At 34.8% G+C, this 14,226-nt stretch overlaps 1 protein-coding gene across 1 annotated transcript; it reads right to left on the reverse strand.

Annotated features, from left to right (window-relative positions):
* Positions 1 to 10,547: 10,547 nt before the first annotated feature.
* LOC115721367 (PHD finger protein MALE MEIOCYTE DEATH 1) lies at positions 10,548 to 13,338 on the reverse strand. The gene is made up of 3 exons (XM_061103798.1): positions 12,753 to 13,338; positions 12,398 to 12,644; positions 10,548 to 12,315 (listed from the first exon to the last, which is right to left on the reverse strand). The coding sequence occupies exons 1-3, from the start codon at positions 13,036 to 13,038 to the stop codon at positions 10,692 to 10,694; spliced, it is 2,157 nt and encodes a 718-aa protein (XP_060959781.1). The 5' UTR covers positions 13,039 to 13,338; the 3' UTR covers positions 10,548 to 10,691.
* Positions 13,339 to 14,226: the final 888 nt, after the last annotated feature.

A 14,226-nucleotide genomic window follows, 5' to 3' on the forward strand; every position in this document is an offset into this window, starting at 1 on the left:
CCATCCAGCTCCCTCAGTACCCAAGCAATTCAAGCTCGGGCGGTAAACGGTCCAACAACAACAACAAACAATGCAATGGGAAAAAGGGAAAGTTCGCTGGCAAAACCGAACAGGCCCCTAGGGAAAATCCTTCCAAGTTTATTGCTTTCTCTGTCCTAAGAGAAGATTTAGAGACTATCTACATGGCTACTCAGTCATTAGCTCCGTACAAGAAACCCGCTCCCATGAAAAAGGACGTAAGTAAGAGAGACATGACCAAGTTTTGCCGTTTTCATGGAGATTATGGCCATGACACCAATGAATGCAACAATCTGAAGCATGAAATTGAATTTTTGATAAGAAAGAATAACCCGCACGTGTAAAAATATGTTAAGATTGATCAAAATCAGAGGGTCGCCCGGACAGATAATAATCAAGATTTACTGCCACCACCGGTGGACGGGCATTTATAGGTCATTATTGGAGGCCCGCACATAACTGGAGATTCAGGCAAAGCACGTGAAAGGTATGCCTGAACATTACAGCACGAGCATGAAGAAGTGGTTCTGGCCATCGAGGAAAGGAAGCCAAAAATACTACGGGCAGGGGAACCCACCATAACATTTAACGATGAAGATGTCGTCAAGATTAATTTCCCACACAACGACCCGTTGGTCGTGGAAGTCTAGATAACCAAGAAAATGGTGGCCCGAACTATGATAGATAATGGAGCCTCTACAAATATTTTGTTCAAGACACCATATGAAAAGATGGGGCTCCAATTCAAAGACTTAACCTCTGTCTTCAGCTCGTGTATGGTTTTTCCGACCAGAGTGTTGCACCTCTAGGGGAAATTCGCCTACCCCTCACTGTTGGGCAAGCTCCGAAGAGCATAACTGTAATGGCACAATTCTTGATATTGGACGTTCCATCAGCATTTAATGTTATGTTGGGCCGACCAGCCTTATATGACTTAAATACTGTCACGTCAATATTTCATTCATGCCTTAAGTTTCCAACACAGAATGGGGTGGGGTGCCTAAGAGGAAATCAACAGGTTGCCCAGGAATGTTATAACCTTGCCCTAACCAAGGCTAAAAAGGAAGTATCCTCTAGCTAGAGTTCGGACAAGGGAAAAAATATTGCCAAATAGGGAACCACCTAAGGTGGGGATGAAGATGTGGATCCCCGACTTGGGGAACTAAATACCAATGTTGGTCTAGTGGAAGAATTAGAAAAAATCGAAATCAACCAAAATGTTCCAACCAGGAAACTCAAAATTGGAAAAGGTTTGTTGCTCGAAGTAAAATCAGCATTGACAAAATTTCTAAGAGTAAACCTAGACATTTTTGCATGGTCACATGAGGATATGGTCGGAATCGATACTTCTATAATTTCACATGTCCTGAATATTGACCCTAATTTCCGGCTTGTTCAACAATAAAGAAGATTGCTGGACAAGGAGCGAGCCCTAGCACTAAAAGAAGAGGTGGAAAAGTTGCGCAACAATAATTTCATAAAAGAAGATTTCTACTCGGTCTGGGTTGCTAATCCCGTATTGGTACCCAAGCCGAAAAAGAAATGGTGAGTATGTATTGATTTCACCAACCTCAACAAAGCGTGCCCAAAAAGACTGCTTTCCACTTCCAAGAATAGATCAACTTTTGGACGCAATAGCAGGGCACGAAATATTAAGCTTCATGGATGCCTATTCGGGGTACAACCAAATTAAGATGCATCCACCAGACCAAGAACATACAAGTTTCTGAACAGATATTGGTCTGTACTGCTATAAGGTCATGCCATTCGGTCTTAAAAATGCTGGAGCTACATACCAAAGATTGGTAAAAAAAATGTTCAAAGACCAGATCGGACGAAACATGGAAGTATATGTGGATGACATGCTCGTCAAATCTAGGAAGGCTGGGGGGCATATAGATGACTTGGATGAATGCTTCAAGGTCCCTAGGAAATACGACATGAAACTTAATCCCCTAAAGTGCTCCTTTACGGTCAGCTTGGGTAAGTTTCTAGGCTTTATTGTCAATGCCCAAGGAATTGAAGCCAATCCAGAGAAGATTCAAGCCCTCCTGGATATGAAATCACCAACAAAAACCAAGGAAGTTCAAAGTTTGACTGGTCGGAATGCCGCACTCAGCAAATTTGTTTCAAAATCAATTGACAAGTGTGTCCCATTCTTCAACATTCTGAGAGGAAATAAGCAATTTGAGTGGACGGAGGAATGTGAAAAGGCTTTTTAGGACCTAAAAATGCAACTCGCAAAACCTCTTGTGCTCTCACAACCTCTGGACAGAGAAGAACTTGGAATATACCTGGCCATGATCAGAAAAGAAAACAATATCCAACACCCAGTCTATTACATCAGTAAAAGACTCATTGAAGCTGAAGGCCGGTATCCATTGATAGAATAGCTCACTTATTGCCTAATTCTAGCAACGAGAAAGCTAAGGCCCTACTTTCAGGCTCATCCTATCCGGGTATACACTAACCAACCATTATGCCAAATATTGCAAAAACCAGACGCCTTTGGACGGTTACTCAAATGGGCAGTGAGTTGGGCCAGTATGAGATTATCTTTCAACCCCGAACAGCGATTAAGGGTCAGGCCTTGGCAGATTTTGTAGTTGAATGTACGAGTAAAGAAGAGAGCATTTTAGAAAACAACCCAGAGCGAGTACAAATACCTCAGCCGAATAATAGTGAAAACAAGCCGACTTGGAAGCTACATGTGGACGAGTCGGCCACAGATCAACTATCCGGTGTAGGAATCACCCTTATCACGCCTGGGGGGCAACACCTGCACGCTGCAGTGAAATTTGGATTCAAGGCATCTAATAATGAGGCCAAATATGAAGCTCTGATCACCGGCCTAAAACTAGCCCGGGAGATGAACGCCGAACACATTGAGATCTGCAACGATTCACAGCTGGTGGTAAATCATGTATCCGAAGAGTACGAGGCTTGAGGGAAAAAGATGATAGCCTATCTGAGCAAAATACACGATCTGCTCGCACAGTTGAAAAGCTATGCTCTCAGGAAAGTTCCAAGGGAAGAAAATACGACTGCTGATGCATTAACGCAACTTGTGAGCAATAATGTAAATGATAAAGCAAATTTGATTCCTATCCAGTTTCTCAAAAAACCTAGTATCACCGGCACATAAGAGGTTGAAATGATTGATACATCCCCAAACTGGATGACGCCAATAGCAGCCTACCTCAACACTGGAGAACTCCCAAACAATAGAAACGAAGCTTAGAAAATGAGGAAAAAGGTTGCGCTGTACATCGTGGTAGACGGAGTTATGTATAGAAGAGGATTTTCCATGCCATTACATAGGTGTGTAACACAAGAAGAAGTTGGACGACTTTTATCAGAAGTACATGACGGATTTTGTGGCAACCACGCAGTCGGGCAGAGTTTATCTAAGAAAATTCTAAGGCAAGGTTATTTTTGGCCGACAATGATTGAAGATTCCAAGGCCTACGTTAAGAAATGTGATAAATGCTAGAGATTTTCAAAGATACCTCGAGCACTGCCCAACGAACTGAATTAGAGGAAAAGTCCCTGGCCTTTCGCCATTTGGGGAATCGACATGATCGGACAGTTACCCAAAGGCAAAGGCGGAGTACAGTACATAGTGGTTGCAGTTGATTACTTTACCAAGTGGAAAGAGGCTGAGCCATTGGCAACCATTACGTCTTAAAAAGTGCAAGATTTCATTGTGAAAAACATAATTTGTCAGTTTGAATTACCATACAAGATAGTCTCAGACAATGGCAAACAATTTGACAGTCAATCCTTCACTGATTTCTGTGCGAACCATGGGATCATAAAAAGTTTCTCCGTAGTGGCGCATCCCCAAGCAAATGGTCAAGTTGTCAGCTCATCTAAAATGATAAACATTCTAGCAACCTTTTATTCGATCAAGATGAGAATCCAACGTTGTCCCGTTTAGGTGAGAGTCAAGGCTATTTTATCTTATGAGCTTCCACCATTGTTTCATACTTTTGTAAGCCTTATTAAATGTCGCCACCATTAGGGTGATCCATACTAAAATAAACACTTACAAATAGTACTTATCTTTCAAGATTCTACGACGTTAAATTGCTAATGAACGTTCCTCCATTAGGGAGGATTACTCACTAAAACAATAACTATGTAAAACCAACAATGGAGATCGAATATCCTAATAATAAAACTCATTATTTAAAATGTATTTTCTTCTAATATTTATTTCAATCTATTTATTTAAAATATATATTTATTTAATTAAAATTTTCAATTTAGAATAAAATTCTAAATATAAATTTTAATTTAATATTCATAAAATTATACTTAGATGGATAAGAAAATAAAATAAAGTATTTCCATCTTAGTAATAATTTTCAATAAATATGTAGAAAAATATTCAATTTAAGTTGTATCAAAATTAATTTAAATTAATTTCAACTCAAATTTAATTTTCTATAAATATATATTGCATTTCGAAAAATTAAAGTATATAAGAATAGAATTTTTGAAAATGCTGTAAAAAGAAAATAAAAATAAATCCTGAAATATTATTCTAATTTTATGTTGGTCCAAAATTAATTAATAAAAATTATTTTTCAACCAAAATATAATTTTCTTATTTAATTAAATATAAATAAAAATTCAAATATTTAAGTATCATGATGAAAATTAGCTTAAATATTAATTTTCTATTTAATTAAATACTACTAGAAAAATACTCCAAGCAAAATAGATAATATCTATCTAGACTTTCATTGACTAATTAATTTATTTTCTAATTATATTTTAATTTATTTATTTTAATTTAATCATTAAATGAAAAAAATCATTGATTTAAGTTGGTCCAAAATTAATTAAAATAAATAATTAATTTTCAATTTTAATCTATTTTCATAAAAAAAAAAAAATCAAAATTTCTTGCATAATATATGCTATTTCAAAAATAGTGATTAGTAAAATAAAAATAAAATATATTTTGAAAATTATTCAAATTTAAGTTGTTTGAAAAAATCTCCGACTTAAAATAATTTTCTATTTAATTAAATTTCATGAAAATAATAATATTTAAGTATCATGATGAAAATCAACTTAAATATTTAATCTTCAATTTGATTAAAATGTATTAAATACAAGAATTAAATAATTAAGTATAAAAGAAACTTAATTATTAATTCTAATTTAATACTAGGAAAATATTATTAAAAATAAGTTGGTCTAAAATTAATTAAAGTAAATAATTAATTTTCAACTTAAAATATTTTCCAAATTAAATATTAGAAAAAAATAACTAGTATTAGAAATAACTATCTAGAATATATTTCAATTAACTAAGTGTTTTTCTAAAATTAACTTTAAAATATTAAAAATGAAAAATAAATTTCATATATTTTAAAAGTAAATTATGTTGCTAATTCAATTTTAATTAGGTTATACTAATATAATTAACCTAATACAATTGTTTAATTAAGGCAAATGGGCCTTCACAATTGGGGTAGTTCATGTGAGGGAGGGTTGGGTCCAGTATGTCGTACCCACTGCTATTGGCCCCAACTCTCACACAAGGCCCAAAGGAGAGGAATTTAACCTTTAAATAAATAATTGTTATTAATTGAATAAGCCCAATTCTAATTGGGCCTAAATAAAATTACCTAAGTGAAATTTTATTTTAGCAACCTAGTCCATTTACTTAGTAAAACTTGAATGGGCTTCCTATATGCTTCTAAGCCCAATAAGCTAACACATAGGCTCACACAGGTCAAATGATTTGAATGGGCCCTATCATGTTACTAGGTTTACACAGATGAAAGAAATGCAAAATTTACCTGTTACAAATTATTTATAAGATCTATTGACAATTAGACTATGATTAAAATCAGATCATTGGATATGTCAACAAGTTAATCATAGCAATTTAGATCAAATAAATAATAGGTTTGCAAAAATTTTGAATATATAATATAATAATCAAACAATACAAACAAACAAGTAACTGATCTGGAATATTTGAAAAGTAAGCTAAAATATCTCCATTTTAAAATTTTAAAAAAAAATTAAAATAAATATTTTAACTAGAATTCAAATTTAGGTTGTTAGTAAATATTTGAAAAAAAAATAAAAAATTTAACAAACTCCTAAATTTCCTAAATTCTAACAAAAAGTTAAAAAATATCTAACCAATTTTCAAATTTCAAGTTTATTCAAAATTTAAATTTATTTAAAATTTCTAATAAGATAATATAATAAAATATCTTAAATTTTAAATTTAGATATTTCAATATTATATTCTAAGTCTTATAATTTAATAAATTTAAATATTACAAAAATAAACTAATTGAAAAAAAAAAAGATATTTTATATGGTTAGAGTATTTTATTATAATAATAAAATAAAACAAGTTTGAAAATTTATGGTTTGAAACCCTAAAATTTATATTCAAACCTAAACAAACCAAACTTTTCAAAATTCATGTTAGTTTTGCCAAAATATAATTTTAATAAAAAAAATGTCTAATAAGATAAAATGTTAAACCTAACATATTCCTAATCTTATAATTTTAATTAATAAAATATATTTTAAAAATAACAAATTTGTAAAAGATATGATATGGTTAGCAAACTTTAAAATTTGAACAAGATTATATTAAAAGATAATATTCTAATATCAAAGTAAGATCATTCAAAATTAAAAAAAAATGTAATATCTCATCTAATAATTAAAATGAATAAAATAATCTAAAATTTCAAAATTAACCATAAGGCTCTTTTTGTGAGAAATCAAATTTTCAAAATTCAAAGCCTACTAATATCTAAAACTAATATTAATTAATTAAAAAAATTAATAAAAATTAATATTATTCTGAAAATTTGATTTTTAATTGGAAATTCAGATTCTACACAAAATTCTACCAAAAATTGGCTTTTGGTTCAATGAAAACGATTTTTGAATCAAAAGTTATGAAGAAAACAAGTTTGAGGCACAGGGGTATGCATTTTCGCGTGCAGAAGCATGGAAGTGGTCGAGGACAGAGGCTGCAAGCAGCCTCATTTGACCAAGGGAGCTCGACGTTGGTAGCCTGTTCAGACAGGGCATGTCCGAGAAAACTCGGTCATTTCTGTCTGAATGGCCGAGCATGTCCGAGCGGTTAAAAGGACCGTGCACGCGCGCGTGTGACTCAAATCCTGATATTTTCGTTCAAATTCAAAAAATCATAAAAAAAAAAAATCCAAATTAGGTTCTGTAAAAGCCTAAATTTATTAATTTTTCGTCTACTTTCCAATAAAAATAATTCCAGATCGAAATAAAAAATATTTCAGTAACATACACTGCGATTTCTAAACTATCATCAAATAAGCACATAAACCACATGAAACCATCCAAATCAATGCAGATCATCGTTTTAGTTCATACTTCATGAAAGTAAATCATTACCATGGCTCTGAGGCCAGTTGTTGGAATATATTTTACCAGGATCTAGATTTACTAACAAGTATGTTTCATTAACACCCTAATATGAATTTTTAAAATAATGTAATTAAACACATATAAAGTTTCAGAAAACCTTACATTGCGTGCAGCGGAATAATATGTCTCCTTCCACTCAGATCTCTAACCCTTGTATCCTGTCTGTCGCAGAGTATCACCAAGATCTGAGCCCGAATGTCCTTCTCTTTAGTTTGGATTCTTCACAATCTTCCAGACTATGATTGAGATACCACTTGATGTGTGTGGGCACTCACTCTATTACTCAAGGTTTTGAAAAATTGAAGAAGAAAAGAGGGAGAGAGAGGTTTGCCTATAGACAATAAGATAGAAGGCTCAATCTTTGTGAAGGCTAAAATTCATCTCATTTCATTCTCTTTAAGTGTGAGCCATCACTATCTATTTATAGGTAACCACTAGGTTTAGGTTAGAAATTACTAGGCATTTAAAATAATAAAAATATTAATTGGAAAAACCTCAATAAGTGGTCGGCCATGGGTTAATGGGCCCCACTTGGGTATTTTGCAATTTTGACAATTTTCATTTCCATTTTCTCAAAAACGCTAATTTTCCTATTCTAACCATTTAAATTCCAAAACTAATTATTTAATAACTAAAATAAATTATTAAATAATATTGCAATTTAATATATTTATTAATTAGACATAATAAAGTCTTCCAATTAATAAATAAAACCTAGAATCTCTTTTCTTCACAATTTAGCCCTTGCTTAGTGAAAATTCATAAACTAGACATAGTCTAATTTTAGAATTATAATTAATTAATTAAAATCAATTATTTGAGTCTTACAAGCAGTATGGTCTCAACTAGAATGGGGATCATGGACCTATATAACTGAGCTTCCAATAAGCTGAATTAGAATTTACCAAGTAAATTCCCTAACTTATTAATTCCTTGTTGCATCCACTCATAGAACTTGGAATTGCACTCTCAGTCATATAGAACGCTCTATATGTTCCACTATATAGGTACACTATCATATTTAACCATCATTATACTCTCAATAATCAAAGATCCTCTATAGATGATTTACACCGAGTAAAAATAAATTTACCGTTTCACTCCTCTATGTATTTTATCCTTAAAACACTTAACTTCCTGTAAATGATATTTCAGTGAAATATAATCACTAAAATAAGAGCTCTTCCATTTACATCTATTAAGCCAAGCTCGAAGGAAATCATCGTTTCACTTCTAAGTACCTATAGAAGCTATAGATTCCATATCTATGTTTAGCGCTCCCACTCAATCATACTACCATGTTCCCAAAATGTACGTATCACCCTGACCAGAAAGTAGGTTTAACTAACAAATCAAAGAACATGAATAGCACTCCTGAGATTGAACCTAAGCATATCAGGATTAAGATCTTTTGATCTAAGATCAACTAGTGATATTGACTTAGAAAGATACAACGGTAAGATTATAATATCTTAACCAAGATCAATATCAGTTTAGTCCAATGTATACTCCATACATTCAAAACTAGTATACTTTACCAATGTTCTGGAAAGAACATAACACTTATACAAAGTGTAAGTACACTTCATCGTTGATTATCACATCAGTGTAAATCCAACGCACTGATGAAACAAGGACTTTGTCTTTCGAAGCATATAATCACAATCATATTCCACTGTGGTGACATCACTGTAATTGTAAATGACTATATGTCCTGGACTTAACAGATTTTGTATATATATTAAACCATAAACATGAAAACTACATGTAAACATAAATGACTTCTAATCTTTTATTGATAACAAATCAGATTAGATTGTAATGGATTTTATTTAGGACATAAAATCCCAACAATAGCCTACTCCCCTGATTATAGTATTTAACTTGTGAGAAGAGAAGCAAAACGATTATTCTCACTCAAAAGTTTTACAGGAAATTGAGCAGCATATCGACTCACTCAAAGACAATGATTTCATGTCCCTTTTCAGTAAAGCTAAATTACAATTTATAAAAGATGTTCAAAATTGGATTCAAACTCCTCAAGCTGTCATCCTACTAATTTAAGGAACCAACTCATCTTCCTAAAATAAAGGAAATATAATTGGGATTCCCTTTTGACTTTGTACTAATTATATATTTAAACAAAAACTGCTATTAATTGTATTTATGACACAAATTATCCTTTGGCTAGCTTGTGCAAGATTTGTACTATTTTCCTCTAACCAGGTCTGCACGTCTTGAAGCTGTACGGAGAATTGCATTTAGCTTGTCTGATATTTCTACTAGCTTGAGAACATCCTGGGCAGTTGATTCATAAGTCTCTTTTATTCGCCCAGGTCTTGTGGTGGAGATATGTGTCATTTAAGGAACCTACCACGTCATTCGACCGACACTTGGGATAATAATACTATAAATTAAGTATGGTTTAAAGCTGTCGCCTTTAATACTATAGTGCACGGTATAAAATCATCGCCTATACTAAAATTTAAAATGTATCATGTAGTATAGGTGACGGTTTTAAACCGTGCCCTATAATGCACAATATACGCGATTGTTTTACACTGTCATGAAAAGTTTATGCTAACAGTTTTTAACCGTCACATATTTCGTCCGTTTCGGGACAATCGAATATGCGACGGTGATAGAGATTGATGGAAATATTTTATTCGATTATTTAAAATTATCGAAAAAAATTAATTTTGTAGTAGTGTTACGATATGAATAATAGAATAAACTATTTTTTCTTTTTTATAATAATTTATATGAATTTTAGTTTTTTAATTATTATGTAAAAAGAGTGATATGTATTTAATTTATATCTATTTATCGACTACCATTTACCATATTACTCTTTCATGATAACATTAAATAAAATACGTTCTATACTAAAGAGGTACAAGTTAGTAGAATAAAAAATTCAATTTGCAAAAAAATAGTAATTATTGAAAATAAAAATTCGACATGTTGTGATTATTTATTGTTTTTGAAAGAACTCCAAATGGGTACCAACTAATGTAGTAATATATGTATATATTTATAGAGATAGATGTGGTGAGTGAGTGATAGTAGACTTTGTTTAGTTTCAAAATTTACGGAAGCTTATTACTTTACGAAGTGAAATGTTCTTCTGCAAAATTGCACATTGTGAGAAGAAAAGAAAAAGGAAATTAAGCAAAAGAAAGAACTTAATGGTGCAATGACACAGCTCCAATTTATCAGTATCCTATGGCCAAGCCGTATTGATCAAATGAATGGGTCGGCAGCAACAAATCCTCACAATACTCCATTTTTCCGGATGCTGCCTCCTCACGATGAGTAACTCTGGGCGGCACAAGGGAGTCACAACATGAAGAGCACACAAATAGTGGTGGCACGTTCTCGGCATCGTCGATCCCGATGCAGCGAGTGTGCTGCCACACCTCACAGATGTCGCAGGCCACCATCCGCTCTCCGTCATCATCCCGGGCCCCACACTCGCATTTCACCATCCACATGTCACATCCACCTTGGCGCCTCAAAAGCCCTCCCTCGGGACTCTTGGAGTACCCCCCAATATTACTAATACCATTATTCCCCCTCACTCTTATCTCGACGCCAGATTCAAGTCTCCCAAACAATATTTCTCCATCATCAATCTCCTCCAACCCGTCTATATCCGTCACCACTATTTGCTCTGTCACGCAATAAGTGTCCCTTAGAGCAGTCTCCACTGCGTTCTTAAGCTCACCAACCGTGGCATGTAATGGTACAGACACAATCTCACTCATTCCACACTCACTTTCATCGCTTAAACTCGGTATAAATCTGCAAATGAATGTCAACATTTGCTCTTCCTCGTCTTTGAATGGCCACTCCTTCACAAAGTGCTTGGTGTCTAGAACGGTTTGCGTAGCTAACTCAACAATCTCCGAAGCTGGGTAATCCAGAAGTACGTGCCTATACAAGTATATGACGTCGCTGTACACGTCATTCCCAGGAACCAGAGTTGAAGGTGGAGTATTAGTAGATATGAATTTCTGAGTTTGATTAAACATGATTTCCTGATCGGAGGGCTGAGAAACAGCCTTACTAGGATTTTCACGAACTTCATGGATAGTGTATTCCAATATTCTCGTAGAGGGATTAACAGCTCGGCGAACGATCTGATTTCCCACAATGACATTGTTAAGAGATTTTAGTACGTAGTCAAGTAAACCAGTGTCGCCTATATGTAACCTAGCAGCATCGCGCACGTCTTGCCTGGTCATCCCGCCACTACCAAAATTGCTCTCTTTCTTCTCCTTGAGGGCTTTCACAATCACATCGGCTGCGAATTCTAGTCGTCTAGGAGGCCACCGGCTGTCCATGTTAGCCACTACAGTGCTGAACTTTTTGTACTTTACAGGCTTAATATTGTCTCTCCCATGCGACTTGTTATTATTGCTCTGTAAGGATGTTCTGGTGAAAGGTTTTGAGATCGAAAAGGACGAGACAACAGGAGTACTAGAAGATGCTATGATCACTTTTCCATGTGCCGAGGCTCTGGACTTTACTGTGAGCATGAATTTCAACAGATCTTTGAGCGTTATCAATTGAGTTTCGCTCAAATCTCTGTAAAGACGAATAATTTGCCTGATGTCTTGGAATCTTTCCGTGTCGCTGAAATCGTTTATTATCGTTTCTAGCTCCAATGTACAGAGAATCTCAATAGCTCGGTCGTAGTTGTAATCCTTCACCCCAAAACTCCCATGGCAGAAGCGGTAACCCCATCTTCCAAACCAGGGATGTCCATAAGCGACCCCGTGGAGAAGGCGAAGATCCATTGATCGTTTCTTCGACGTATCTGCCACCGTAATCTTCCTGTAAATTAACTAACAAAATTAACCCTAAAAACTTGAATTTGATAGAAAACTTAATTACGCAATTATCTTATTTTTCTTACCTTGCTTGAAGACTAGTGCATAATCGATCCCAGAGGTCCATTATTTCCCTTCCAAACAGGTACTTTGAACCTCCCTCAAGTCCATTTATACTAAGCAAGTGGCCGAAGCCATTAGAGTGTATCAATCCGTACAAAAGATGCGACTCATGGGTATCAAGAACACCATCGTCCAAGGGCTTGTTCCACGAATCGTCTATTGGGATCAAAAAGTGGTATTTCCTCTTAGCAACGAAGTGCTTGCTCCAGCCTTAATTGAAACACAAGACGCCATGAAAGTTGATAAAAAAGCTATGAAAGAATCAAAAAAAACAAACGATACCGCGTAGGAAACTAAAATGATGAGCAGACGAATTACCGGTTGATCTGCAGTGATCGCAATATGGTAGTGGAGAGGTTTTAACGTCTTCTTCAATGGTGTAGAGAGGGAGTACGAGGCTTCTGTTTTCAAGGACGAGAAGCGTACACCACACGGGCATACCTTCAAGATTATAGTCTTCGATTTCTGCACATTCTTGAAGAAACAATCGAATGCTCTCTCTGAAAGGACCTCTTGCTTGAATGGAATCTCCGAACGTATGGAACCCAAACAGCTTTGGTCTTCTTTTTCTCTTCTTGCAAGCTTCGAGTATTGGAACCGACATTGTCAGATCACCTCTCTTCTTTCATCAAGATCGGACCTTATATGATAGACGGAGAGAAAGAGAGTTTTGAAGCTCACTTGTTACTACTTTTTTGGTTTTAACTGTTTTTCAATTCTGTTGGAGGGTGGAGGTTGTTCGTTAGAACCAAGTGGGCTCTGTTTCAGTGTTCCTAAGCTCTTTCCCGCCTACTAGCCCCAGCAGAAGTGGATTTACCTGAATACCCTTCTTTCTCCTAAACTATATCTATTTTCCCTATGGTCATTACTGGGACTAAGATTTTGAAAAAGAAAAAAAAAATTACCAAACCGGCAAATCCATAGCCGTTATATGCTGAATATTCATCTATGAAGCAGAAAAGAGTTTTTTTTTTTTCAATTTTTGTGGCGACCGAGATAAATTTGGCAACATTTTCTTTAAAAATGGTGAAATGCTAAAAGTTACTACATTATTCTAAAAGTTACTCGCAGGGTTTCTCGTCAATACATGAGTTAGTAGTTTGTACGTTCCAGTCTCGCGGAAGACTGTTCAGACAGCTGAGTTATAAACATACTCTGCTAATCATGTTTCTAACGAGTTGTTCCATGCCAAGTGTACTTACGATTGCGTGTTTGAGTTCTTCCCAGCTCAACGCGTGTCTTCCTTTGATGTGCTAACCAAATTTTAGGTATAACAATTGCCCCTTAAAAAAAAACTTTTTAATAAAACGAGCTTTTTAATGATTACAAAGGGTATTTCCGTCATGTTCCTCTTTTTCGAAAAGACGCATATCCTCTAATTTTGGCAGTTGTGCGGTTTTGAGGCACATCAGAATTAAATATCCATCTTTTCCACTTCCGCTTTGAATCATGTCCGTAGGATCAAATCTTTCTCTGATCTAACGAAGACACTATCATGAGTATAAAGTAAGAAAAAAGGAACCACATTTGCATCATTTTCTCTATTTTAGAAAATCTGAAAAAACCCTTAAACTTCTTTGACAAGGATCACCATTAAGTTTATCCGAGGATTTGCATGCCATCTCTGTCCTTGACCTTTTTTCTGCGAGTTTCTTCTGACCTCATCCTCTCAAAGCGATTCTTCCTTCGTTCGAAGAGTTGCAGACGGAGTAACCAGGCATTGCCCCAAGCCCCAACTTCAAATAGTAAGTTGCTTTCTTCCTTCTCATGTTTGTTACACTGTGTGGGTGTG

This window comes from Cannabis sativa, chromosome 9, assembly GCF_029168945.1.
Source record: "Cannabis sativa cultivar Pink pepper isolate KNU-18-1 chromosome 9, ASM2916894v1, whole genome shotgun sequence".
Taxonomy (NCBI): domain Eukaryota; kingdom Viridiplantae; phylum Streptophyta; class Magnoliopsida; order Rosales; family Cannabaceae; genus Cannabis; species Cannabis sativa.